Source organism: Equus asinus, chromosome 25, assembly GCF_041296235.1.
Source record: "Equus asinus isolate D_3611 breed Donkey chromosome 25, EquAss-T2T_v2, whole genome shotgun sequence".
Lineage (NCBI taxonomy): Eukaryota > Metazoa > Chordata > Mammalia > Perissodactyla > Equidae > Equus > Equus asinus.
Window position 1 is genome coordinate 25,903,930 of NC_091814.1, and position 24,085 is coordinate 25,928,014.

The 24,085-nt window shown below is 45.7% G+C and overlaps 1 protein-coding gene and 1 long non-coding RNA gene across 6 annotated transcripts in view; one reads left to right on the forward strand and one right to left on the reverse strand.

Moving 5' to 3' along the window:
* LOC139041976 (uncharacterized) overlaps window positions 1–12,748 on the reverse strand; it is a 28,766-nt gene extending 16,018 nt beyond the window's left edge. Inside the window, exons 1-2 of the long non-coding RNA XR_011498108.1 lie at window positions 12,616–12,748; window positions 11,471–11,591 (exon numbers count right to left, since the gene is read on the reverse strand). This is a non-coding gene — a long non-coding RNA (uncharacterized lncRNA). The remainder of the gene's footprint in view (window positions 1–11,470; window positions 11,592–12,615) is intronic.
* RXRG (retinoid X receptor gamma) overlaps window positions 12,466–24,085 on the forward strand; it is a 52,454-nt gene continuing 40,834 nt past the window's right edge. For 2 of the 5 annotated variants that reach the window (XM_070497213.1, XM_014841161.3), the window contains exon 1: window positions 12,484–13,112. In XM_070497213.1, coding sequence (XP_070353314.1) covers window positions 13,064–13,112 — 49 coding nt within the window. In that variant the 5' untranslated portion in view covers window positions 12,484–13,063. Of the gene's footprint in view, window positions 13,113–24,085 lie in introns of all 5 variants that reach the window. The other 3 variants (XM_070497212.1, XM_070497214.1, XM_014841159.3) reach the window with 2 other exon arrangements.

Consider the following 24,085-nt stretch of genomic DNA (forward strand, 5'->3'; position numbering starts at 1 on the left):
ACTGGCAGCCTTCTATCATATGCAGTGCACCCTCAGATGGACAGGTGGTATTTTAACAGGGTAATGAAGTTTGATGATATGGAAATCAGCATTGGCATTGACCTTCTATTCACACTGTACAAACTTTCTGGTTCTCCATGTTGGTAAGGCTCATAGAGAACATCATTGACCAAGAGGCCATGCCAAACCAAGTTATTAGAGAATTCCTTAAAGTCATCCATTGGTAAGTACCAAAAAATTCTATTTTTTGGGGTAAAATCACAATGTGATTTTATCCAGATTTTTGCATGTGCTTGTATCTTTAAAAAAATATTGGGGCTACCAGCTTAAGTACACAGGGGGATCCTAAATTGCACTAGCAGCAGAAAATCTGGAGATGCTCAAAATACCCTCCAGCCAGCAGGGTCCAGCCAGGAGAGGCTACCCTGAGAGGCAGGAACCATCGATACGGTTTGTTGCTTCCCTTTGGTGCTCACTCTGTGTTTATCCATGTTTGCATTTCCGTCCGCCCCCATCCTGTGTGCATCCTCACCCTCCCCTTTTTCCCATCTGCAGGCTCCCTATTCTTATGAAAAGCTGCTCCTCTTCTCCAGATCATGTAATGCCCGTTACCATAGCACCCGGGTACTTCGCATTATTAAGACAATCTCTTTATTAGTAAGCCTGCTCCTCCCAGGAAGCCAGGCGCTTTGAAGACCATTTGACAAAGTGATGAACCTGTGTCTCAGGAGGCTTAGGGGTTTGTCAAGGGGTCAGGACAGACAGGCCCAGAGGGCCTGGACCTCACGTCCCACTCCTGGATTTCACCTCCCTGCTCAAAATAAGACTCTCACAGCCACATTTCATTTCGTTGCCTTTTCCTTTCATCATGCATTCATAATAATTATACATGTTATCACACTTCACATTTCGTAAAAGGCATTCAAATACATCCCTTCTTTCAATCCTACAATATCCCCGTGAACTATCTATTTTGTGCTCATTTTAGAGGCTGAGGAAACTGGAAACTGACATGCAGAGTTGCCTGACCATCCAAAGTCATACAGACACTGAGGGGCAAAGCTAGGACTCAAAACAGACCCTCTGCTGTCTCTGTAGCCAATTCTCTTATCATAGACAAACGGATAGGTAGACAGGCACACAGGTAGACAGACAAATAAATCTATGCCTTTTTGCAGAATGGGTGATCAATTATTTGTTGATTTAATAGATTAAATGTGTCTACTTTTGAATCAAATATGATGTTACTGACCCAGCATCCCTGGCTTTGGATTGCTTTCCCAGTGGAGGCATTATTTTTCTTTTCTTTTCTTCCTTTTTTTTTGAGCACCTGCTATGAACAAGGCACTAGTGGAAGTGTTGGGGGTGTACAGAGTGCCCTCCTTTACCTGTGTTTTTAGACAGTGGAGGGTGGATGAAATATGTATTACAGATACAAAGCTATAATCCGGCACAGAGTGTGATAAATGCCATTTGCCAATTCATCAACTGTTTATTGCCTACCAACGATGGCCCAGGATTCAATGATGAATAAAAGAGATATGGGCCCTGCTCTCATGGAGCTTTCTATCTGTGGACGGAGGCAGGTGTTAAAAAAACAGTTATACAATTATTTAATTATAATTGTAATATGTGCTGGAGAGGAAGAGTAGATATAGCTTAGGAGCATAGAAATGGAGGTTTTGACCTTGGCTGGGGTGGAAGGATGGGGGTGCAGCATGGAAAGGAAGAGACTTTGATCTGAAGAGGAAGGATGATGCGCTTCATTCCCTCTCGAGATGGAAACTGAGGTCCCTGCCTCATCACAACCAGGCCAAGCCCTTAGTGAAAGATGAGGAAACAGCATGAATTAAAAAGGCGAAAGTAAAGGGCATGAAGGATGGGTTTTTAGTAGCAGCAAGTTCAATGATATCTGTCTGTGAGTATGCTTCATGTTGAGAAAACCCAAAGGTCACATGGCTAAGCTGGTTGTGGATTGGAACAGAGAGGTGCTTAACGCTAGAGGCAGGAGCAGGGAGAGAAAGAAAGAGATACAGAGAAACACAGAGAGGGAGGGGGGAGATCGAGATAGAAAGAGAGACTACCTAGCTGGGGAGGATAAGGAAGAGGAGGCGTTTAGGATGCCCGGAGAAGGATAAGCTAGGATTCAGCTAAAGGGAATGGGTGATGGGAAGATGGGCAAAGCAGCTTGAATAAAAGCAGGGAACAAAGGAGCATGCAAGGGATGTTTAGGGAAAGAGTACACTGTCACTGTGCCCTTTTCTGGAGATTAGAATGTGCTCAGTGAAGGGCAGGGCTGAAGGGCTTGGAGAAGTGACATGGGACCCAGTGTAGATACCTCTGTGGGCAAAGGGGGAGCCATTAAGAGTATTTGGTCCAAGGCGTCACATCAGAGTTATGCATTAAGAAGATTAATCTGTCAGGAGTGCACAGGATGGATGGACAGAGAGGGAGGAAGGGCGGCAGCTGCCCCTCCCATTGCTGCCCCTCCAACTCATTCACTGCATCTTCTTGGTCTGCCACTGGCAAACTGATCAATAAATGGAAGTTTTCAAACAGTCCTCTGCCCCTCCTGCAATGGAAAATGGGTGATTAATTTCTAGCACTAAGCATGATTGTTTTCTTGATTACTAGGCATGACTGATCCCTCACTGAAGTATAGAGAGGGTACATCCCTGTCTCTCAAACAGGTGGGGTGATAATGGATGTCCAAGAACTACTTGTTGGATTAATTGAATTTCCGCCCTTTTTGCTTTAGCTTTTGGTGGCCTAATGTCCTTGGAAGCTATTTTCTCCACCAGGATATCAAGGGCAAGTCCTCTCTGCCGCTGTTGTCTTCTCCATCTCTGCTTTCAGAGCCCTTCCAGTCTTGGCTGGCTGAAACCTGCAAAGGATCTAGACCAGACACATCAGTGCAGGGCCAAGGTGGGAGGAGGGCACTGTCAGCCTCACATAGAAGCTTTGATTTGATGTCAGAAAGGCTCCAGTCCCTAAATATCTGCGCCCCAGCCTGCTGATGTGCCTGAAATTCCACCTTGAGAGTCACTGATGTTTGGGCAATTTCAGAAATAGCATTGTGTACTTAACAGCTGCTCATGGGTGAAGTCACAGGCAGCCAGAAAAGCCTTCCCCTTGGCATGCCATTGCATCAGGAAGCTGCTTCTAGATCTGGCCCCTCTCCTCACCAACTCTTCAAATCCTCCAGCTCAGTCTCTCTATCTGGAGATCTTCTGGGACTGCTTTTCAGGCTGTGTCTCTTCACCCAACCCTCTGTATACTAAATGCTTTGAACTATTTCTTGTCTTTTGGGCCTACTTTCTCCCAACTAAGTCTTTCTGAGACCTGTAGCTGCAGCTCAGCACCACCTCATTCCCAACTCACCCTACATGCAGTCTATTTTCCAGAACCTTCATGTGACCAGAGCCTGAGCCTCCTGCTTTCCAGGAGCAGAAGTTTGGACAGTTCAAGGATTGCATCTCCAAGGTGAAGTGTAGTGGAAAGAGCACCGAATTTAGAGTCAAAAGAATTGGTTCTTAAGCTTGACTCTGCTCCTTAATAGCTGTGATCTTAGGAAATCAGTTAGGCTATAAAAAGGCATTAATGCTGGATTTACAGAGCAACCAGGAGACGCCAATGAATAATCCCCACCGCTGTAATATGGCAGACATACCCAGTTAAAATTTGGCCTTCTTCAGATACCATTCTGTAAGGCTGTAATTCTCAAATTTCCCTGCTTGTAGGAATCACTTGTGGAGCTTGTTAAAGATGCATACGTCTAGGTACTCTCTAGCCCCAAAGGTTCTGATTTAGAGAGTTGAGACAGAAATCTCTGTGTTTAACACACCTCCCAGATGAGTCTGATGCAGATGGTGCCTGGATCCTTTGAGAAATCTAGCTGCAAGGGGGATGTCTTGGATCCCATCTCCTCTACCTCCCACAGAGCAGATACCACTAATTCTTGGTGTGCTATGGTTGATACCAGCTACCCTGGGGCCAGTCCCTCTTCTAAGGCTAATACAATGCACTAAACACAGAGACTCCTCAAATTCTGTCTGGTATTGCTAGACAATCTGACTGTAAGGTCTTCCTTGTGCCCTCCTCCACACTTCCATCCTCCACCCCAGATCAACTATTTCTCTACCGTTAGCTATTTCTATTCATTTTTGCTTGGACAGAGTTACCTGAATGCTGGTGGTTAACACACTTGCTCAATTCCTTCTTGAAAATACCTGCTTTCTGGCCTTTTGGGATTAGCTGCCTGGAAATAGAGATGGTTCCACAGTGTTTGGCTTTTTGCAGTAAGAGAACTATGTCTCAGCTGAACAGTAACTCACAAGGTCTTCCCTGTGATAGAGAAAATCATTACAGCAAGATAAATTCTCATGTGCTAATATCCAACATCCTTTCTGACTGCAGCCCCCTTGGATTTTGCTTTTAACAATATTTCAGACCTCTTTACAAATAAGCTACAACAGCATGTTGTAGACTACTAGGTGTTATACACATGGGAAATTTCATTACTATCGCTCATGTAATCACAAGATCTTTCTGCAATATAAATGCCTGAGAACAGAACAAGGTCAGTTTTGCCTAAGTCCTCCTTTGTGGCATCTACATGCTTTGCTCAGTGGATCTTTGAAGGGGACGAAATAATGGTTGTATTTGCCCTCCAAAGCCCATGACCAGGACCTGGGTTTTTAAATGAAAACCCAGTCAAATATAACAGACACTTGCCCTTATATAAATATAGCTGTACAAGTGGTGGGGCCTTTGGGCTGTACTGAGGTTAATGGCGAGGCTTCTGACGTCCCTGCCTGCCCCACCCCGCTCAGCTGCCAGCAACGATAATCTGCCTCCCACACTCACTGGAGGGTATATTTAGAGTCTCTTCCCCAAGAGTAAGTGGGATCTGAAAATAGATTGCTTGGCCTGGGTGCGATTGGGTTGCAGCCTCCAAATCTACACCTGAACACGTGTAGCCAGTAGCCAGCTCAATCCATGTCTATTCAATAGAATCCAAGTGACAGTGGCCTGGTCTTGGGGCTGGGCTCTACTCCAGTACTACTCCCTCTCAGGGACTTGAACAGGCCTTCCTGAGGCCTAGAGCTGACATCCACCTCTTTGGCTGGAACTCCTTGGATCTGGACCCAGTCTGGATTACAGTGCCCCATATTTGCACTGTTAGCCTCTCTCTGGAAGGGACCAGATGTTTCCCTCTGGTCAGAGCCTTATTCTTCTCTCAGCATGATCATAGTTGTTCTGTATCCTGAGAGCTCCCATGTGCTTTGCAGCTGTGGTTGAGTTGTTTACGACAGGGAGGGTTTTATGATCGTCATTTGACTGGGAACCAAGAGATGGAGGCATCTATGTAACTGTTCCTTCTACCTTGAAAATGTGACAATGTTATTTAGTTTGGAGTTAAGGGTGGTTATAAGTTACCCTTAAACTCATAGCTTATAGCTCCATGAGAGCAGAAATAAAGCCTGTCCTGTTCATAGTTGTAATCTCAGCATCCACTCAATAAGCATTTATCAAATGCTTACTGTGTACAAAGCAAAATGCTCCATTCTTTGAGAACAGAAAGATGAATAAGAGATTGTCCCTATACTCAAGAAGAGATTTCAGTTTAACCACTAGTTATGATACAAGGGGAAATTAAACTAGTGCTATAATAAGTATTTAAGCAAGTTTTTTTGGAGAATAGTGGAAGTGCTAACTATTTGTTAGGGAAGATTGACGGAGGAAGCAGCCTTTAGGTAGTGCCTTTGATGAGTAAGATTTTGACGGCAGAGGGGGTGGGCTGTGAGCTTGTCATGCTGAGAATACAATGCCAGCAAACCTCAAGCCAGTATACGCTAAGTCTACACGGCAGATGGCCTCAGCCACCACTTCTCCTGCTAAACAAGAGCTTCTTGAGTTCATGCGCCTCGATTGTGTACTCTAGCAGATGGGCAAAGTGGATCTTATTGGTCCCTTGGAATTATCCTGGGAAGTGGTTTCTCATTTTCTGCTTATGGGTCCTCCTTAGGTTCTTATTATAGGGAGGTTTTCTTTCTTTAAGTCGAGAGTTCCAAACTCATCTGCACATCAGAATCACCTGAGGTTCTTTTAACAGTTCCCAAACCCAGACCATAAGCCCAGACCAACTGAATACTCTCTGGAGGTGGACAAAAGCATCTGTAATTTTCTAAGCTTCTTGAGTGATTCTAATGCACAGAGAAGTTTGGGAACCACTCCTTTAAGGCAAACTTAACTCAGTCAGCTGGCTTCATCAGTCACTGGAGCAATTAGGAGGATACAAACATGACTGGTTGCTAAGCCATGGATGACACCTCGTAGATTTAGCTTGTGCTTTTGGACACATTTCAGGCCTTGTAGAAATGGCCCGGTTTTTGATGATTGCTGTGACAGTTCTAATTTAAAGTTAATCAGCACTCTTTCTGAATTAGGCACCTCATTTCTGTCCTCAGAGGATCTCAGTCACCAAGACTGAGGTCTTGTACTAATGCCAGTGTCAAGCCTGTCTACACAGGAATCTATGATTCCAGGCAAAGCAGCCTGTGAAAATGAAATTTGGGCTGTAAAAACTGTTGGAACCTACGAACACTCACCTCCTCATGCCTAGTGCCCTAGAGTCGACACCAGAAGATCTTAGCATAGCCAATGAACTTTTATTCATTCATTAATCACGCATTTACTCGATTTCTACTAATTGATAGACTCTGTTATAAAGGCTGTTGGGGGTACAAAAATGACTCAGATCCAGTTGCCAGTCATTTAGGATTTGCTGTCTAGTAAGAGGGGTTTTCAGAAGGCATACACAGTGATAATACAAGGAGGCACGTGTTGAGTGACACAAGAGTGGTTCCAACCACAGACGATGGGACTCCAGGAGAGAGAGAAAGTGGTTCAACCAGAGGGCACCTAAAAGGTTCCATGAGAATGGCCTTGGGGAACGGGCAGCATTTGAACAGATGGCAGAAAGACAGGAAGGCTGTTTGGAGCAGAATGAACAAATACACGAAGATGGATTGACAGGGTGGTACCATTGGAAAACGGCGAGTCGTCTGAATTTGACTAGCCTGTGAAGGGAGAAAGCCAAGGAGGGAGGTTTCTAGCAGGGCACAGTTGACATGGCGTGTTGAACTCAGAATCACGGGGGACACAGTAGAACCATGCAAATCTTGAAGGCTAGATCATCTAAAGGGGAGACCTGAACATTTTACTGCCCAGCTTCTTGAATGCACTGAACTCATTCCCTTCTCAGAGCTATCAGACCTACTCTTCCTCCCGCCTGGTACACCCTCTCCCCACCTCATCCTTTCTCGCCCAAGCTGAATCCTCCTCATCCTTTAGATCTGAGTGTAACTGTTATTTCCTCAAAGAAGTCTGCCCTGACCTTTCAATTTAAATTATATTCCCCTGCTATAGTCTCTCATCTCATCCAATTATTTTCCTTCATAGCACTTATCATGGCTTATAATGATATATTTATGTCTGTGACTATTTGTTTGATATCCATGTCTCCATGTCCTCTATCAGACTGCACAAGCTCCATGAGGTCAGGGACTTTATATATCTTTTTTGTGTATGTGAGGAAGATTGGCCCTGAGCTAACATCTGTTCCCAATCTTCTTTTTGCTTGAGGAAGATTGTCGCTGAGCTAACATCTGTGCCAGTCTTCCTCTATTTTATGCGGGATGCCACCAAAGGATGGCTTGACGAGCAGCGCTAGGTCTGCACCTGGGATCTCAACCTGCAAACCCTAGGAGGCCGAAGCAGAGGGTTCAAACTTAACCGATATGCCACAGGGCTGGCAACAGGGACTTTGTGTATCTTCTGTTAGTGTATCCCCAGTGATTGACAGACAACAAGCTCTCCATAAGCATTGTCTGAACAATAATTGAGTGAATGACTGACAGCAAAGAGAAACAGTATACAGGAAACCACCCCCCTCCCCCAACACACACGTATGACAGAAACATAGCATGAATAAGCGAAGGATCATGGTCTGGTAAAAGACATGTTGGCTAGGAGTCAGAGTTGTGCTGGTTTTTAAACCCATTTCTGTCACTTCCCAGCTGTGGAGACCGCATCCAAAATCCAATTTGTTAGAGTAGCTATCTTTCCTTCTCTGACTTCACAGCCTTGGTCTCAAATTCCTCGTTTCTAAAACTGGGATAATAGCACAACCAGAAGGACCTACAACTAGAATCTACAACTATGTAGCAGGGGGCTCTGGGGAGAAGACGAAGAAAAGCAAAGAAAGATTGGCAACAGATGTTAGCTCAGGTTTTAAAAATAAAATAAAATAAAACTGGGATAATATAGTCTGCCCTATTTAACTTTAATATTTTGGAAAACATGTTGAAAGTTTGTATACTGTTACGTAGGTAAAGTACTACACAAATATAAAAATATTGACCCATATCATCAGTGTGGAGATATTTGCATCCAAATTTTATATCTAATGTCTATTGGCAATTATCAAACAAATGACTTTGATCTTTCAGTTGCGTTTGTTGCAAAATATTATTTTCTATTGCTACTGGTCAAAAGCAAAAAAAAAAAAAAAAGACCATGGTAAAGCTACATCCTTTCATTACCAGGGTGAATATAAGATATTAGGCTGAGTCTGTGTCAAACATACTGGTGAAAACACATGCCCTTTTCATTTACTCAGAGGGACTAATGGCTTTAATAAAAGCAGAATATATCATTTAAGAGGAATAGAAAATTAGCCTTCACAAGAAGTAAGCTCAGAATTCTTATGAATGAGTTAGCTAATTCCCACTGTGGACATTGAGTGTTTGGTCTTTCGTTTGACATCCTAATGAGAATTCAGTAACAGCTGGAGACACAGGAGTGGCTGAAGTCAGTGGGGGTGTCTGGGAAGGGCTTAGGTTAGGATAATGTTGTTGTATCGATGGTTTTAGACAGGACACAGTGGTGCCGAGCAAAAAATGTGGATTGAAAAGAAAAGCCACATTCATATTTCTTGTACTTTAGGCAAAGTTTATGGCTTGTTATGGGATGTTAGACCATATGGAAGGTGTCATGAGGAAAATATGCTGGGATGTTTTTGGTATAAGCATATCAAGCATTTTTTAATGCAAAATTATTTATTGAGTACCTACTGTGTGTCCTAGCATTTATGTGGGAAAACAATTTATATGGGAAAACAGGCAGGAGAAGGTAAATGGGCATGAAAAATGAATCAAAAGTTGGAATGAACATACTGTGCTCCCACAGTGAGCAAAACAGTCAGACCAGAAGGGACCATCAGAGAAAGGGAAGAAAGAACAAGAAGAAAATATTGCTTCCTTGTTTTTGTATAGAACTTTACAGTAAAACAAACATGCAAACAAAAACCCAAAACGAAACATGCACAACTCTCAACACACTTCACATTCATCATCCACAAAACAAAAAAAAACCCAGAAACGTCACTGAGGTCAGCAGTGTGGGCACATTCCCCAGAGAGTAAGTGAGCCTACCCAAGTTCACACAGCTGGAGAGTAGTGTTGCTGTGTGTACCCTGGGCCTTGTGATTACTCTCCCAGAGCATTTTCCTCTGCATAGAACTCAAAAGGTGGGTTGAGACACAATGCTGAGGCCTTCCCACCCCAGGCTAAGGAAAATGGTCTTTATTCTGTAAGGAAAATAAGTAGACGGTGTACTTAACTTGGTAAGAAAGGAAGAAAGTAGAATCTACCACAAACCACCAACAAATCATCTTGATGTTGATGTTGACCATGGGCAAGGCTCTAGAGAGAACATTTTTCTTTAATGAATTTTATTTATTTATTTTTTTGGTGAGGAGATTGGCCCTGAGCTAACATCTGTTGCCAATCTTCCTCTCTCTCTTTTTTTTTCCTTCCCCAAAGCCCCAGTACATAGTTGTGTATCCTAGTTGTATGTCATTCTGGTTCTTCTATGTGGGATGCCGCCACAGCATGGCTTGATGAGCAGTGCATACGTCTGCATCCAGGATTTGAACCAGTGAGCCCCAGGCTGCCAAAGTGGAGGGAGCCTCTAGAGAGGACTTTTTTTTGTTTTTGCTGAGGAAGATTTGCCCTGAGCTAACATCTGTGCTAATCTTCCTCTATTTCATATGTGGGATGCCACCACAGCACAGCTGCCAATGAGTGGTGTAGGTCCACACCCAGGAACTGAACCCTGGGCTGCCAAAGTGGAGTGCACTGGACTTAACCACTAGGCCACGGGGCCAGCTGCTCTAGAGAGAACTTCTTAAAGGCTGGTTTTTGAGTACTTGGAGGAACGCTTGCCAGCACCAACACACCCACAAGCCACCATGTTGGAATAACTCGTTTCCTTCTCTGACTGGTGTATGATAGAAAACTAGTTTGTACTTCAGTGAGATATTTGCTTCAGATACCTCTCTGGAGAAAATGGACAATTATAGAATGGGTGGCAGATTAATTTGCATTGAATTTTAAAGTTAAAGGGGATTTTAGAACTCATTTAGCCCTGCTCTATCATTTTACAAATGAGAAAAAGGAAACAAGGGGTAACGTGACTTGCTTAAGTTATATCGTCGTCATCATCATAAAAATAGCTTACACATATTGAGAATTTACTATGTATCTGGCATATTCTAAGTGATTAACATGCACTGATTCATTTAATCCTCACAACGAACATATGTGGTAACCGAGGCCCAGGGAGATTCAGTAACTTGCCAATATCGTGAAGCTGGAAGCAATGGAAGTGGGATTTGTACCCAGCAAAGCTGGCTCCTGAGTTGGTGCTGTCTCTACAGATACAGCCTCTCCAGGCCACATCACTAGTAAATGGCAGAGCAAAGTGTCCATGGCACTAATGAATGGAGTTTCTGGTGGTATTTGTAAGACATTGTCTTTGCTACGTCCTTTTCAACATTTTTTTCAATGAATTGGATAAAATATGGAAAGCGGGTCATCAGATCTTCAGAAATTATGAAATGGAGAGAGGAATAGGAAATACGCTGGACGAAAGGAGCAGAATCCCAAAAGATCTGGGATGATGAACGAATCCAAATGTTTTTATTTCAGAGGAATATAGGAAGGTATTGCATCTTGGCCCCCTAACCAATCGCCCAAGAATGGGATGGAGAATGTGTATAAAAGAGAACACAATTTGAGGAGGGGAGGATTTGTCAAGTTAGTTCCGCATGAATGAGCATGTGGGATTGCCCAGAAGCTAACGCAAGTAAGCAAACGGTCCTCCTGTGTTCTGCACTGCCCATGTCCATGATGGTTCTCCAATGATGTTCTGAACCAGCAACCACCCCAGGGAGCTCCAGGCACTGCAAGGCTCTTCACAGTGATGGGTCTTTCTTCCTCCTTCCTGACTTGGTTTTGCACTGACCCCCATCTTGGGCCCTTCCCCCCTTGTTCTCAGTTTTTGTTCTGGATTCTGTGAGCATTTGGATCTTGATTTTTTCCCATGGGGCCCTGATTTGACTTACCTCTCTGGCTCTCTCTGTGCCAAGCTGCATCAGGAGAAAACTTCCCATCCTTGTTCCAGCTCCGCAGAGCTCAGCCCATGACACTGACTCCTGATGTGGAGGTGACAGCACCCAAATTACCCTGCCAACACATAAGTCATGAGAAGATTTGGCCATATCTGGAACATTGCATCCAAGTCTGGCCAACCTCCTTCCCCATCATGAGGGTATCTGTGTAAACTGGAGTAGTTTCATAGGAAAAGGATAGGTTGTGAATAGACTTGAACTGTTGGTGATACGTGGAATGAATGAAAGAGGCAAGAATGCTTAGAGGTGGTAGAGGATGGGCATGGGAGATTTGTCCCTGAATTTGCGGAAGATCCCACGGTGCACGACCTCACAGGCTTCTCTTGTGCAGCTCCAGGGAGCAGCCTAGAGCCTGGGGGCAGAAGCTGCAGAGAGGAGGCAGATGTCAGCTCAATAAAAACGTTCCTCGTGATAAGAGCTGTCCAGAAAGGGAATGGGATAGTGGTGAGCTCCCCATTATTGGAGGTGTTCAAGTATAGGCTGAGCAGTGGCTTGTGGGAATATATAATAGACTCAAACATCAAAGAGGTACTTAGACTCTTTGATCTGTGGGTTGGTTCCACCCAAGAAAGTCTCTAGTCAGTGAGGACTTAGAGGTGCTTTTTGAACAGGTGACACAATGACAGTGGTATATAAGGAGAATTTATCCCTCCAGTGAAACATCAGAGAACGACCATTGTGTTGAGCCAACAGGTCCTTCCTACCTGTCTGTCTTCCGTGTGAGCCAGCTCTGGCTCCCAACTACACCTGCTGAGCTTCCATTGTTAGAACACAAATGCTTCCAGCCACCAAAGCCAAGAGGCCTACCCCAAATCTAAGGGCTGCTCTCTCTTAGTTTTCCATGGCTGGGGATGGAGTCTCACACTTTTCCCATCTCGTGCTTATGAAAGAGCTCTATTCTCTCTTGGCCCCCGCCCCCACCTCCTTTCGCAGATCAAATACCAAGCGCATTGGATAGATGGAAGTCGGAGCGAGAAAACGCATTTTAATAAAACCGCATTGATTGGGGTGCGTGCAAGTCGAGGAAAAGGTACCTAAAGAGTCTTCTGCCCCCTGCCACCTCCCCCGACTCTCCTGACCTGCTCTGGGGCGGTCACACATCGATTGGCTTCCTAGATAATAGATCCTGCCACCGGTAGGGACCCCTGGGGAGGCGCAGAGAGCTGGAAGAGTCGCACGCAGCAGCCCAACCCTGAGTTAATCAAACTAGCAACAGGATCTCAAGCGGCAGCGACGGCGGTGGCAAGAGTAGCAGCAGCGGCGGCGGCGGCATTATGCGTGGTTACTGACAGGCACCAGCTGCTGCCGCCACAGCCGGCTCCGACGCACTATGTGGACTCTCAGATCGAGAGGCAGATTCCTGACTAATCCCAGAGGGCTGGGCCAGCCCCAGCTCCCCCGGCTGCGAGGAAGCGATGACCACTCTTGTTAGCCCAAGTTGAAGGGAGCCCGGCCGCGCCTGGGAGCCGGGAGAGGCCGTGCTATTTAGAAGACGCACGAGAACGGACTATGAACTGAAGAGTAAACATGTATGGCAATTATTCTCACTTCATGAAGTTTCCCACAGGCTTTGGCGGTAAGTATGTCACTTGGGCTTCCCTGTGTGGACCTGTCTGGAGAGACGGAGGGGAGGTGGGGAAATAGGGATAACCGGATTAGTACCGAATTAGAAGAAAGGCGTAGGTGTTTATATGCACATACAGTGTGTTTTCGTGTGAACGTGTGTGTGCGTGCGTGCATGAGAGAGAGGAAGAGGGGGAGAAAGAGAGGTAGAGAGAGAGAGGGAGAATGGTCCGTAGGTGAGGCTATGTGCATATCAGAGCGAGCGAACAGATGAGAGGAGATGTGGATATTCTAAGGAGGGTGTCTAATCAACATGCTTGAGAATATATCTGAGACAAGGATAAAATAAGAGCATTGTTATCAGCAGTGTGTTTGCTTGGGTGTGAAAAGTGGGAGAGTTGAAGGGAAATTACTATGATGTGCCTATGATCCAACTTGCAATGAGAAGAAATGTGATTAAGAGGTTTCGCCCATATACTAAGGGTCCCTGGGATACTTCATGACTACGGCGTGATGGTTTTATTTAAAAGCAGATTTCCCTGTAATTGGATTTTTAAAAAGAAAACATAGCACTTTAATTTGCCACCGTGTTTTCCTTCCTCTGTTTTCTTCCTTTTTGATTTGCTAATAGCCTCTTGTCCCCTCCCCTGACGCTGGTGTCCCCAATTCCCTTGCAAGGGTCTCTGCTATCATTTGCTCTCCAAGGGTCAGGATCTCAGGATCTAGGTGTGGGGGGTCTGGGCTCTTAGAAAAGCGCAGACTCAAGATCTGAGTCGCCAAGCCAGGAAAGGCAGCCTGGTCACACTTCACGGGGCTGCCTTGACGCCCAGGCGTATGTGACCCAAGGCTCCCCGGATTCAGTGACAGAAGCAGCAGTCGCCCAGCTCTGAGTAAATGGAACCAACAGCTGACCAACTGGCCTCTCACTTGTCAGCTGGTGGCACGTAGACCGTGTTCTTGGGAGCCAAAGTGGAGCTTTTGCCCTGCGGATGCTGGCAGGCAGGACAAAGCAGAAATCCTTGTTAGTTCTTGAGAACTGAAAAGTCCCTGATCTCCTGACCTCCTGTGTGGACAGATAGGCAATTCATCTGAAGGCTTGGGAGTAAAGCTTGCCTACTTCCCTGGGCAGAACCCTCTGTGAGGCACGCGGGGACATTGCAAGGTGGCTGCGGTCCCTGCCTGGGAGGCGTCGGGCCAGGGGGCTTGCTCATCCGTTCAGGTGCACCGGGTGCACCTGAGCCAAGCATGGTGTTAGACGCTGGGAATATAGCTGTGAATGAGACAGTCTCTGCCGCTTGGACCAGGGTAGACTTATCACACAGACGCGTTGTAGTGCTGCGTGGTGTGTGCCGTATCAGATGTACAAGGAGGTTATTGCTTGGCGACACAGACTGGAGGGCCATGACGTGTTCCTCAAAGAGGCAATGTTTAAGTTAGTGGGTCCAGTCTTGTGACATGACCCAGTGAGAGCGGTGGCCAAGGCTGTGACCTGGACATCTGATCTCCAGTTTATAGTTGGGTCCTGGGTGTGAAAAGCCTTCCCAGCTCCCATCTTGGTCCCATTCACAGCTTAGAAGCGCTTTTTTCTGTTCCCTCTGAGTTCAGTTTTCTGAACAAGATTCTCGTTCCGTGAGATTCTCGGGACCCCTGAGGTCTGTGAGGTTACGGCTTCATGAATGTCAAGGAGACCCTCTGTGGCAGTTGGGGTGAATAAAAGGGTTGAAGGCAGAGGGATTTAGAGAGAGAGCCAAGATGAAGACTGGAGAAAGAAGGTCTTAGTCCAAAATTCAACGGAGGCTGCCCGCTGGAATCTTGAAACGTTAGCGTCAGAGAGCTCAAGGAGCATCTTAGACGTCTCATTTATAGATGTGTAAACTGAGGCCTCGAGGAAGGCAGGGACTAGTCTAAGTTTATGTGGGGTTGAGTGGGAAAGCCCTTCCAGAAAATCCCCTGACTCAAACTTATCACAATATTCCTTCGGTCTGATAGAGTGAAAAAAGCATGAAAGACAGAGAGACAGAGAGAGAAAACTCAGTTGGGTTCCTAGTTTTTCACTTACTAGCTGTGTGACCTTGGGCAAGGTACGGAACCTCTCTGAGCCTCAGTGTGTTCATCTCTAAAATGGGGCTTATAATCCCATCATGAGTACTATTGTGAGAATTAAATGCACTAGTACATGAAAAAGCAGCTACTATGATGTTGCCCATATATTTGGTACTTACCCCTCCATTTTGCTCCAGTACTAACATGCAAATTAATTTAAAAGTCAAACATTGCTATAGAATTAGGAATTTGGTGAAATAAAATTAAATCCACAACGACCCACATATGTTGCTGGTTCAGATTTTCATAATTGTGGGAGCTCTGGTACTTAGTATAATTAGGTTTCAGATAAAAGGAAATACACAGTGCAGTGTGGAAGAAAGGGGGTTGCCACAACATGGGGAGTGGGAGGATAGGGTCATCTAGGTTGTTTAAATGACTCCCTCTACTGCTGCTTTTCCTTGTCATTCCTGAGGGAGGAGAACAATTATTTTGATTAGTTCTGTTGATTTTTTCCATTTTGTCTGCGTGCACCAGTTAAGTGGCTGCTGAAACACTGGCCCAAGGGACACAGCCCCCATCTGCAGGGAGGTCTGTCTGAGCACTTGCAGTGAGGAGGGAGGGAAGGAGGGAGCAAGGCAGGACTCGCCCACAGGTACAGGGGAAACCTGAAGATTGGAGCGGGTGTCACCTGCAGCCTCTCCCCACCTTTGCCCCAATGCAGTGAGTTGCGCCGCACACATTAAATGACTTGGTGTATACCCTCCGCTCTTTTATATATTAGCAAATGGAGCCACAGGGGTCTCCTGTGGTTTGTGTGAGGCTCTCTAGGGAAGTAGTGTCACCCTTGGGAGGTAACACCTGGGATTTGTGTCTGGGGCTGTGTGTACCAGATGTCAGACTCTCATCCGATCATTGAACCAGAGACTGGTCCAACTGGCTGAAGGGTGGTGACTACCTGGGCACCCACAAAGCTGCCCACTCTCCAAGCTCCGGGCCCTGCCACGTGATGAGGACAGAACTCTTCTCTTCTCCTTCCCTGCCAAGTCCTGGCTTTGCCAGCTGCTCAGTAAGAGATTTGCCTGGATGAGACAGTTGCTGCCTCTAAGAAGATGGCAAAACAAAGCCTGTAATCCCCCCATCCAATTGTGCAGTAATCCTCAGGGTGAGAAGGAGATCAGGGAGAGGGGATGTCTTTCGTTTTGGCTAACAAGCGCGCTGTAGCTCTTGCTAAGAGCAGCTACCACTGCAAGCACTTTACCACTAGCAACTTATTTAATCGTCATGACAACCTTTTGAGTAGGTACAGTTACCATCAGCATCATACTCCTGTTGTAGATGAGGAAACTGAGGTATTGTGAGGTGGAGTAACTTCTTTAAGATCCCATGGCTAGAAAATGGCACAGCCAAGGATTGGAACCCAGGTAGTCTGGCTCCAGACTCGATGCTCTAATGAGCTGCTTCTCACAGCTTCTGGGGGCCTCAGACTTGCTCTGGGAAGCCTTGAGCAGGTGAGGAGCCCTAATCCAGCCTCAGCACTGCTCAGGGGTTGCACACACAATGGACTGGCCGTTGAGGAATAAAACACAGGGTAGCTTAGCAGTCACTCAGGAGCAATAGTGACCTCTGGAGAATTAATTGGTGGCTTCTCCTGGGGGCCTAGTGATTTGCAAGGGTCCTGCCCAACTGACCCTGACCATTTGTGTAGCATACTCTGCTTTTCACCTAAGAAAAGCCATAGAGGAGGGGTTGAGTTGGAGGTACTTGAATGTGTGTGCATGTGCGTGTGTGTGCATGTGTGTTTGTATGGGGGGTAATATGAGAATGCGGCAGGAGGGTGTGTGTGTGTGTGTGTGTGTTTGTGTGTATGTGTATTTTTATGCCAGAACATAATTTTCCCCTCCACAGATGTGTGGGTGGCTAACGGGCCTATCATGGGCGTAAGTGGTTAGGGTTTATGTAGGAAGGAGTAATTGTTTATGAGATTTAGGAAGGAATATATTTAGTATAAACTATTTTTTGAAACATTTACAATCTTACCAAGAGATAGAGAGCTGAATAGCAAGTCGGGGAAGAAATTGTGCAAAGAGTAATCTAAATTCCCCACCTCTTCCTTCCTCTCATTATGTAGCTTCTGGATCTGCCGAGAACTTAGCCACCAGAACTGGGTGGCTGGAATGCCAGGGGCTTCCAGAGGAAGCTGCTATTTTTCTCTTCTTATTTAACAGTAGAAGATATGGAGGTCCAGGGAATGTACGAAGTTTATTTTCTAGAATGCCTGGGTTTTGCTGACTCTCATGAGATTGACCCAGGTCCTGACTCAGTGATCTTCACAAAAGAAAGAAAATAATAGCTAACATTTACTAGGACCTACTATGTGCCAAATCCCCTTCCAAGGGCGTTACGTGCAGCATCTCACTGAATATTCTCAAGGACTGTAGGAGACAAGGAAGTATTATTATTACCACCCCAATTTTACAGACAGGAATGTCGAGCCACAGGGAGGGTGGGTATCCTGCCCAAGATCCCCCAGCTCGCAAGGAGCAAACCCAGGATCCAAATCCAGGCAGAGGCCAGGGCTGCTGTGCTTAAGCCCGACACTGTGCTTGCTGCTTGCTGGGGGCAAAGGGTGGGGACGAGGTGGGGTGTGGGGATGGAATCCCAGATCTGCCTCAAATGGGTGAATTATGTGAAACAAGAGCAACTAATATATTCAGTTCTTACTCTGTGCTCTTCACAACTTACATAGGGCTCATAATGCATTTTTTCTTTTGAGCATGCATAATGACAGCAAATGAGTACAGTGACTGGGATGGGGGCAGGGGACTGAGCTCTCAAAGGTGTTGCTACAACAAAGGCCAAAATTTTTCCAGGTGGACCCCGCTTTCTTCTAACACATTCTAGGGCAAGCATCAGCAGACTTTTCCTCTTAAGAGCCAGATAATAAACGGTTTAGTCTTTGCTGGCCATCGGATCTCTGTCACAACTGCTCAAATCTTCTGTCATAGAGCGAAAGCCGCTGTGGTCAATGCACAAACTAATGCACAGAGATGTGCTGTGTTCTAGGAGGTTGCCGACGCCTGGGTGATCGTTCTGGAGAAGTTTTGGTACCATTTCTGATTGTTCTCCAGTTACCAGTGGTTCCCAACACTAGCTCTAAACAGCTCTTCCTTCCCCCAGCTTCCCTGTCACAAGCTGAATCTTCAAAGCTAGACAGAAAGGCGTGCAGGTCATCGGGTCCAGCCCCCCAGCTACAGATGGGGACATTTGGGAAAGCAGGCATGGCCTTCCCAGGACCTGTAGCTGTTTGTGGTCTTCAAACTAGGTTCCCCTGAGCCCGCTCAGAGAGGGGGGACACATGGGGTGGCAGGAAGAGGACAGGGAGGCTGAACCACAAAGAGTCGTCCCTCCAGCCTTTGGTAAAACAACTCAGTAACTATCAACCACGTAGGGTCAGCGTTAACCTTCCACGGTGTAGGGATTAAATAAAATAAAGCCTGGAAAATTGTAAACACACAATAAAAGTTAGTTCCCCTTTCCCATTTCAGAAAAATTGGAGACCATGGTACTAGACTCGAATTTTGTACGTAGAGTTTTTTTAGAGGAGGTACGCCTGTCCTTAAAGTGTCAGACTGCGCACTATGAGATGCTGACAGGGTGAAGTAAGCAAGACACGGATTCTGCACCAGTTACAGAAAATTATGTTTTAGCAAATCATTCCAGGGCAGGTGCTCATGAGATCTGGCAGAAAGAGAGACTTGACCTGGGACCTCGAAGCCCCACAATCTTCGGGAGAGCCTGGCCCCAGGCCAGTGACCCGGATAAGTCATGACCCCCTGAGTTTCTTCAATTGCAAACTAAACAAGCTGGAGCCCCTTGCTCCCTTTATCAGATACTGTAAGTGATGGTGAAAGAGTGAAAGAGACAGCAAGAGTTTCTAGGTCCAACATCAACCTCAAATGCCTGATGGAATTTCACAGTTCAACATCTGAACTTGAAAAATGGGAAGGCTTGTGGTCTTTAATTCCAAAAGTATTTACAAGAAGTTGGAAGAGCAGTAAAGAAAGTCCTTAATAAATGTATTGAGATATGTCTTCTGGGCTGATTGGGTTTCATTTTTGCCACTCAATATCTCCTTTGTCCCTCCTTTTGCTGGTCACCAGTGTCATGGGGAAACACTCTCCTGGGGGATTTGGGGCTCATAGTACCTGTGTTTTCTCAGCCCTAGTAATGTGGGGAGCAGAGCAAAGGTTAGTGATCACAGCAAGGAAAGAACATCCTAGACTGTGCCGAGAATGCCCGTCAATCAGTCATCCAGCACACGTTGGCTAAGCATCTGGCTCGTGCAAGAGTTGTGCAGGATACCAAGAATTAAGACCCATCCCCTGCCCTGAAGGAATGTATAAACTGGTTACAAGCTCTGAAGTCTGCAGAGCATTTAGAGATGGATTATTTCTGGAAATGTTTCTTGAGACTGAGGTTAAGTGAATGGATCCAAAGAACTTAGGTATTTAGAACCTGAGAACAAATATCGCTACGTGCATTACCCAGTGGTGACATTGCGCTGGGGATGTTGTTCATTGTGTTTTAAGATGACGGCGGGCTTTAGAAGACAGTCTATGTTTAGAGGCTGGGGAGAGCATATCTGATCCAGAAGTCCAGACAGACAGAGAAAGAGATTGGGATCTTGGATTCAAGAGCTGGGTGTGGACAGAATTGGTGTTCGGGGACTTCAGGAACAAGGAGTGTGGGGGGTGGGGGGCACTCTCCGCAAACGCCTGAAACACTCACTGGCATTTGTCTTCGTGAACTGACTGGTACATGATGTACCAGGATATGGAAGGGGTTTAAAGGGACAGACAGCCATTCCTTGTGATTGGATCCCTTGCTCCAGGATCCTCTGGTGCTTCTTATGTGTTAGGAATGGCATAACATCCATCTGTACCAGCAAGGGTCATAATTTGGTCCCAGGTGGGAAGGGTGGTGTGTAAGCAAAATGCCATTAGTTACATGCAGCAAGGTTGACAAAAATTGTGCTAGACTGAACTTGGATTCTAGGTCTGTAATAATTCACAAAAAGTACTTGAAAAGGCCACTTAATCATTCTGAACCTTAGTCTTCTAATCTGTCTAATGGGGATAATTCCTGCCCTGTCGACTATTCTGAGACAGTTTGAAGCTTGATTGGGATAGACAGTGGCCTCCAGGAAGGACCACTATATCCATAGTCTCTAGCAAAGGGCCTGGCACATAGTAGGCATTCGACAAATATTTTTTGACTGACTGAACCAATAATTGGTATGGAAATAAATGGCAGATAATTATAAAGAGTTTTGTGAAGGTAGGGCAGTATGTAATGGGTGAAATAAGCTGGGACCTGGGAGCCAGAAGACTCTGTGTTTTTGTCCTGACTGTGTGGCCTTGAGCAAGTCATGCAACCTCTCTGGGATTATTTTCTCTTCTATAAAATGAGGTGGTTCTTCAAGTCCCGACAGTCTGATTTCTAACCCCAAACAATATGGCCTTATTAATTTAGGACAATTAATTTGGAATGGTGATTAAATTGCTCATGGTATGAACTATTTTCTCATTCACCAAAAAAATAACCAAAAAAGGTTGTTAAGCAAATAAGATTGTAGAAGTGTTGAGCCTATTTAAGTTACATCTGTTTTCAAGCAATTTAAAAAGCATGGTGGAGCATCATTAGCATAGTAACGGGGTGTTAATTACAAAAGTCTTTGAAAGCAGATTTTATAAAATCCCCACTTAATAACCATTAGCTTGTGGTACTTGAAACACAAACTCTTCACGTGTATTACTTAGAAGTAATAAAAATGTAATTTAAAAGTAATCTGCCAACTTGTCACGAATTTAGACTGATTTTTCTCTCAATTGATCCAAATGAGTGAGATTTTGCTATAATTATATATAATGCTGGTAATAATGAGGCTGATTATCAATCTTTGCCTGCTTTTCACTACCTCCATCTTCACAGATTTTAGGGGAGGGGGCGACAGTGGAAGGAGATGGGAGGAAGGCAGGGGGAGTGGAGGAGAGGGAGAGAGAGGAAGGCATGCCACTCTCCTCCTCCCCCTCATCTAAGCGCTAGAAGAAGCAACCCCCATCCCCCATCCTGAACAGCCAGCCAGCCTTCCTTTGGGGATTGCAAGAAGGAGGAACTGCCCTGTGTGGGCCCTGAAAGGCTGGCTGGCTGGGCTAGTCGGGGCTGCACGCAGCGGAGTCAGCCCATCCACCGGCAGCTGCATTTTTGTGTCCTTACGTTCCTGCTGAGGGGCCAAGGGGGCTGAACCTCTGGGCAGAAGGAGAATCTCTTCTCCCAGACGCTCCCCACTTCCATCACTGTTCCTTTATTTTCCCCATTAGAAAGCCAGAAAGGGCTTTGATGGCAGAGAAAGCTTTCTATCAAAAAAATGTGGCTTCTTCTACTTCTGCTCCCCAAACCCTGGGAATTCAGCATCTAATATCTTGGCATCCACATCTGTTAAAATGTGGAGCTGTGTGCCTGGAAGATACCTTCCTGTCCAATCTCAGGGTGGCTGTGCAGCTCTGATGTTTATGTGAAAGTGCTGATAACAATTTAAGTGTACGATGCATATTAACAAATCCATGGCATCTGAGAGCTCTTCTGTGGAAGGAAGAGGAAGGGAAAAGTTGGGCTGAGCTGGGAGCTCAGGATGGGGAGTATCCTAGTCAGAAAGTGCCAGGGTCAAAATCCTGAGAGAGGCCACGAGTCGGGTTGGGAAGGTCAGGAGTGGGGACAGAAATTGGGCTGGGGAGGTATAAAGGAGGAGCTGTCCTGAGGAACGGCTATAACGAATTGCACAGCAGTGTGGTACATGGTGGGGCTGGAATTAAAATCCACATCTGCCGCTTTTCCCCTAGATCCAAGTGCCACTTGTATAATTTACTAGCCGTGTTCCTTTGGGAAAGTTACTTAATTTCTCTGTCCCCCAGTTTTTGCATTTGTCCAATGGAGCTAAGAAGGCCAACCTCAAAGGGGTTTGTATGTATGAGCTGCATCAATATACGTAAAGTGTTTAGAACCATGTCTGGCTCATGGCAGTTGCTCAATAAATATTATCTGTTGTTGTTGTTGTTGTTACTCAGCGGAGGAGGTAACATTAAAGTGTCAATTAAATGCCTTCATATGGCAAGCCCCTGCCTACCTTGCTTAGCAGCCTGTCTGTGTATTACAAGCCAAGCGGGGAAAGGATGTGTGAATAAGTTTCCCTCAGGCTAGAAAGAATAAGCCAGGTGTCTGAATATTCTACGATTCTTAAGCTTATGCACCACATCCCTCCATTGGAGAAAAGGAGGCAGGCTTGAGTGTGCGATTGTGCCACCCCCCGTGGGAGAGAGAAGAGTGGGACAGGGCCCCCTGATGCTCCCTGGACTTCAAATGGAGACGTCTGACTCTTAGAAATAGCAAGTCTTTACCTCTGTCGACTTCCTCGTGGGTGGGTATTAGCCCATATCAATGATTCATTACAAGTTTCCATTCCATCCTGAAGAGGGTTGCTAACGGGACAGCCAACTCTCTACCCTGGCACAGCAGCAAAGGGGTGGAAGCGCCCAGCCTTTGCTCCCTTGTCTAGCCAGTCAGGAAGACTCGCATTTGACATTTTACTTTTATTGGCTGAGGATGAGGTTGCTAAGCAACTTCCTCACCTTGGTAAGAATTCTGTAGTTCCAAGCACCCGGGCTTCTCTTTCTCAATAAGTCCCCCCTCAACACACATGCAATTCGTTATTCAGTGATTTCGATTTTGGTAAACATCAGGGACATAGATTTCTTATGCAAATAATTTCTATTGACGAACTCTATTATAGTTATATACATTAATTAACAAAAAATTATCTCATCATTGATTAGTCAACAAATATTTTTTGAGCATCTCCCACATGCCAGGCACAGTGCTAGGCACCACAATGATATTTGTTAACAGCAAGGGGGTGAAATTAAAAATATGTGACAACCTCTAGGGCATCAGGCATGAAGAAAAGAAGTCAGCACAGAGGATATCTCTGTGCCAGGCTGGATTTGGGGAGATTGGGGGGATCTTAGGGGAATGGTTGGGGTGGCTGGGATGATGGAGGGGTGCTCTGAGCTCAGAACAGGGGCTAATTACTAACCAACTCAGAAAATTAAATATTATAAGCAACTTACACTGTATGGTAATGACTATCCTTAAGAGAGCATTTACCATTGACCTGGCTTGGGCTAAACCCTGTACGTACATAATCCTCTACAATAACAGTCAAGCCAGACACAGCCCCTCCGTCACATTTACCATGTAGCAGATAACTGCAGCTGCTACCATTGGGCCAGTGGTCTCAGGTGCTCTCAGCGGTCCCCTGAGTTAGACATGTACATCTCCACTTATGGATGAGAAATTGAGGTTCAGAGAGGTCAAGATCCTTGCTCAAGTTTACATGACTGTAAAGAGGTGGAGCCTCGAATCCAGCCCAGGATGTTTTGGCTTCGGAGTCTCGTGTTCTGCATAGACTGGATCACTGACGCTGTGGTGCCCTGACGCACACACAGACTTTAGAAATCAGTGTAGTGTGTGTACCCTGCAGATCACATAAGGGTTTTGGTTCCTGGTGACGCTCTCGGCATCTCAGACTGCAATTTGGGATCCCCAACAACCTGGAGGTCTAACATTGCCCAGGGTGTGATGACTGGGGTTTCTTGGCAAGTGGTCCAGACTCAGACCATTCCAGACTGCCGTCACCTGCACTTCCTTCTTTTAGATGCCAATGAACCATTTCGTACCTCAATGTTCACAGGAGTGTGCTGAAAGGGATTTAGAGGCCCCGAGTGCCGGCTCCTTACTGGGGAGCGTGAGGCCCAGGAATAAGAAAGACTTTTCTTAGATATGTTGCCAAGGGAGAAGAGAAGCTCCTTTTCCATCGGCTAAGTT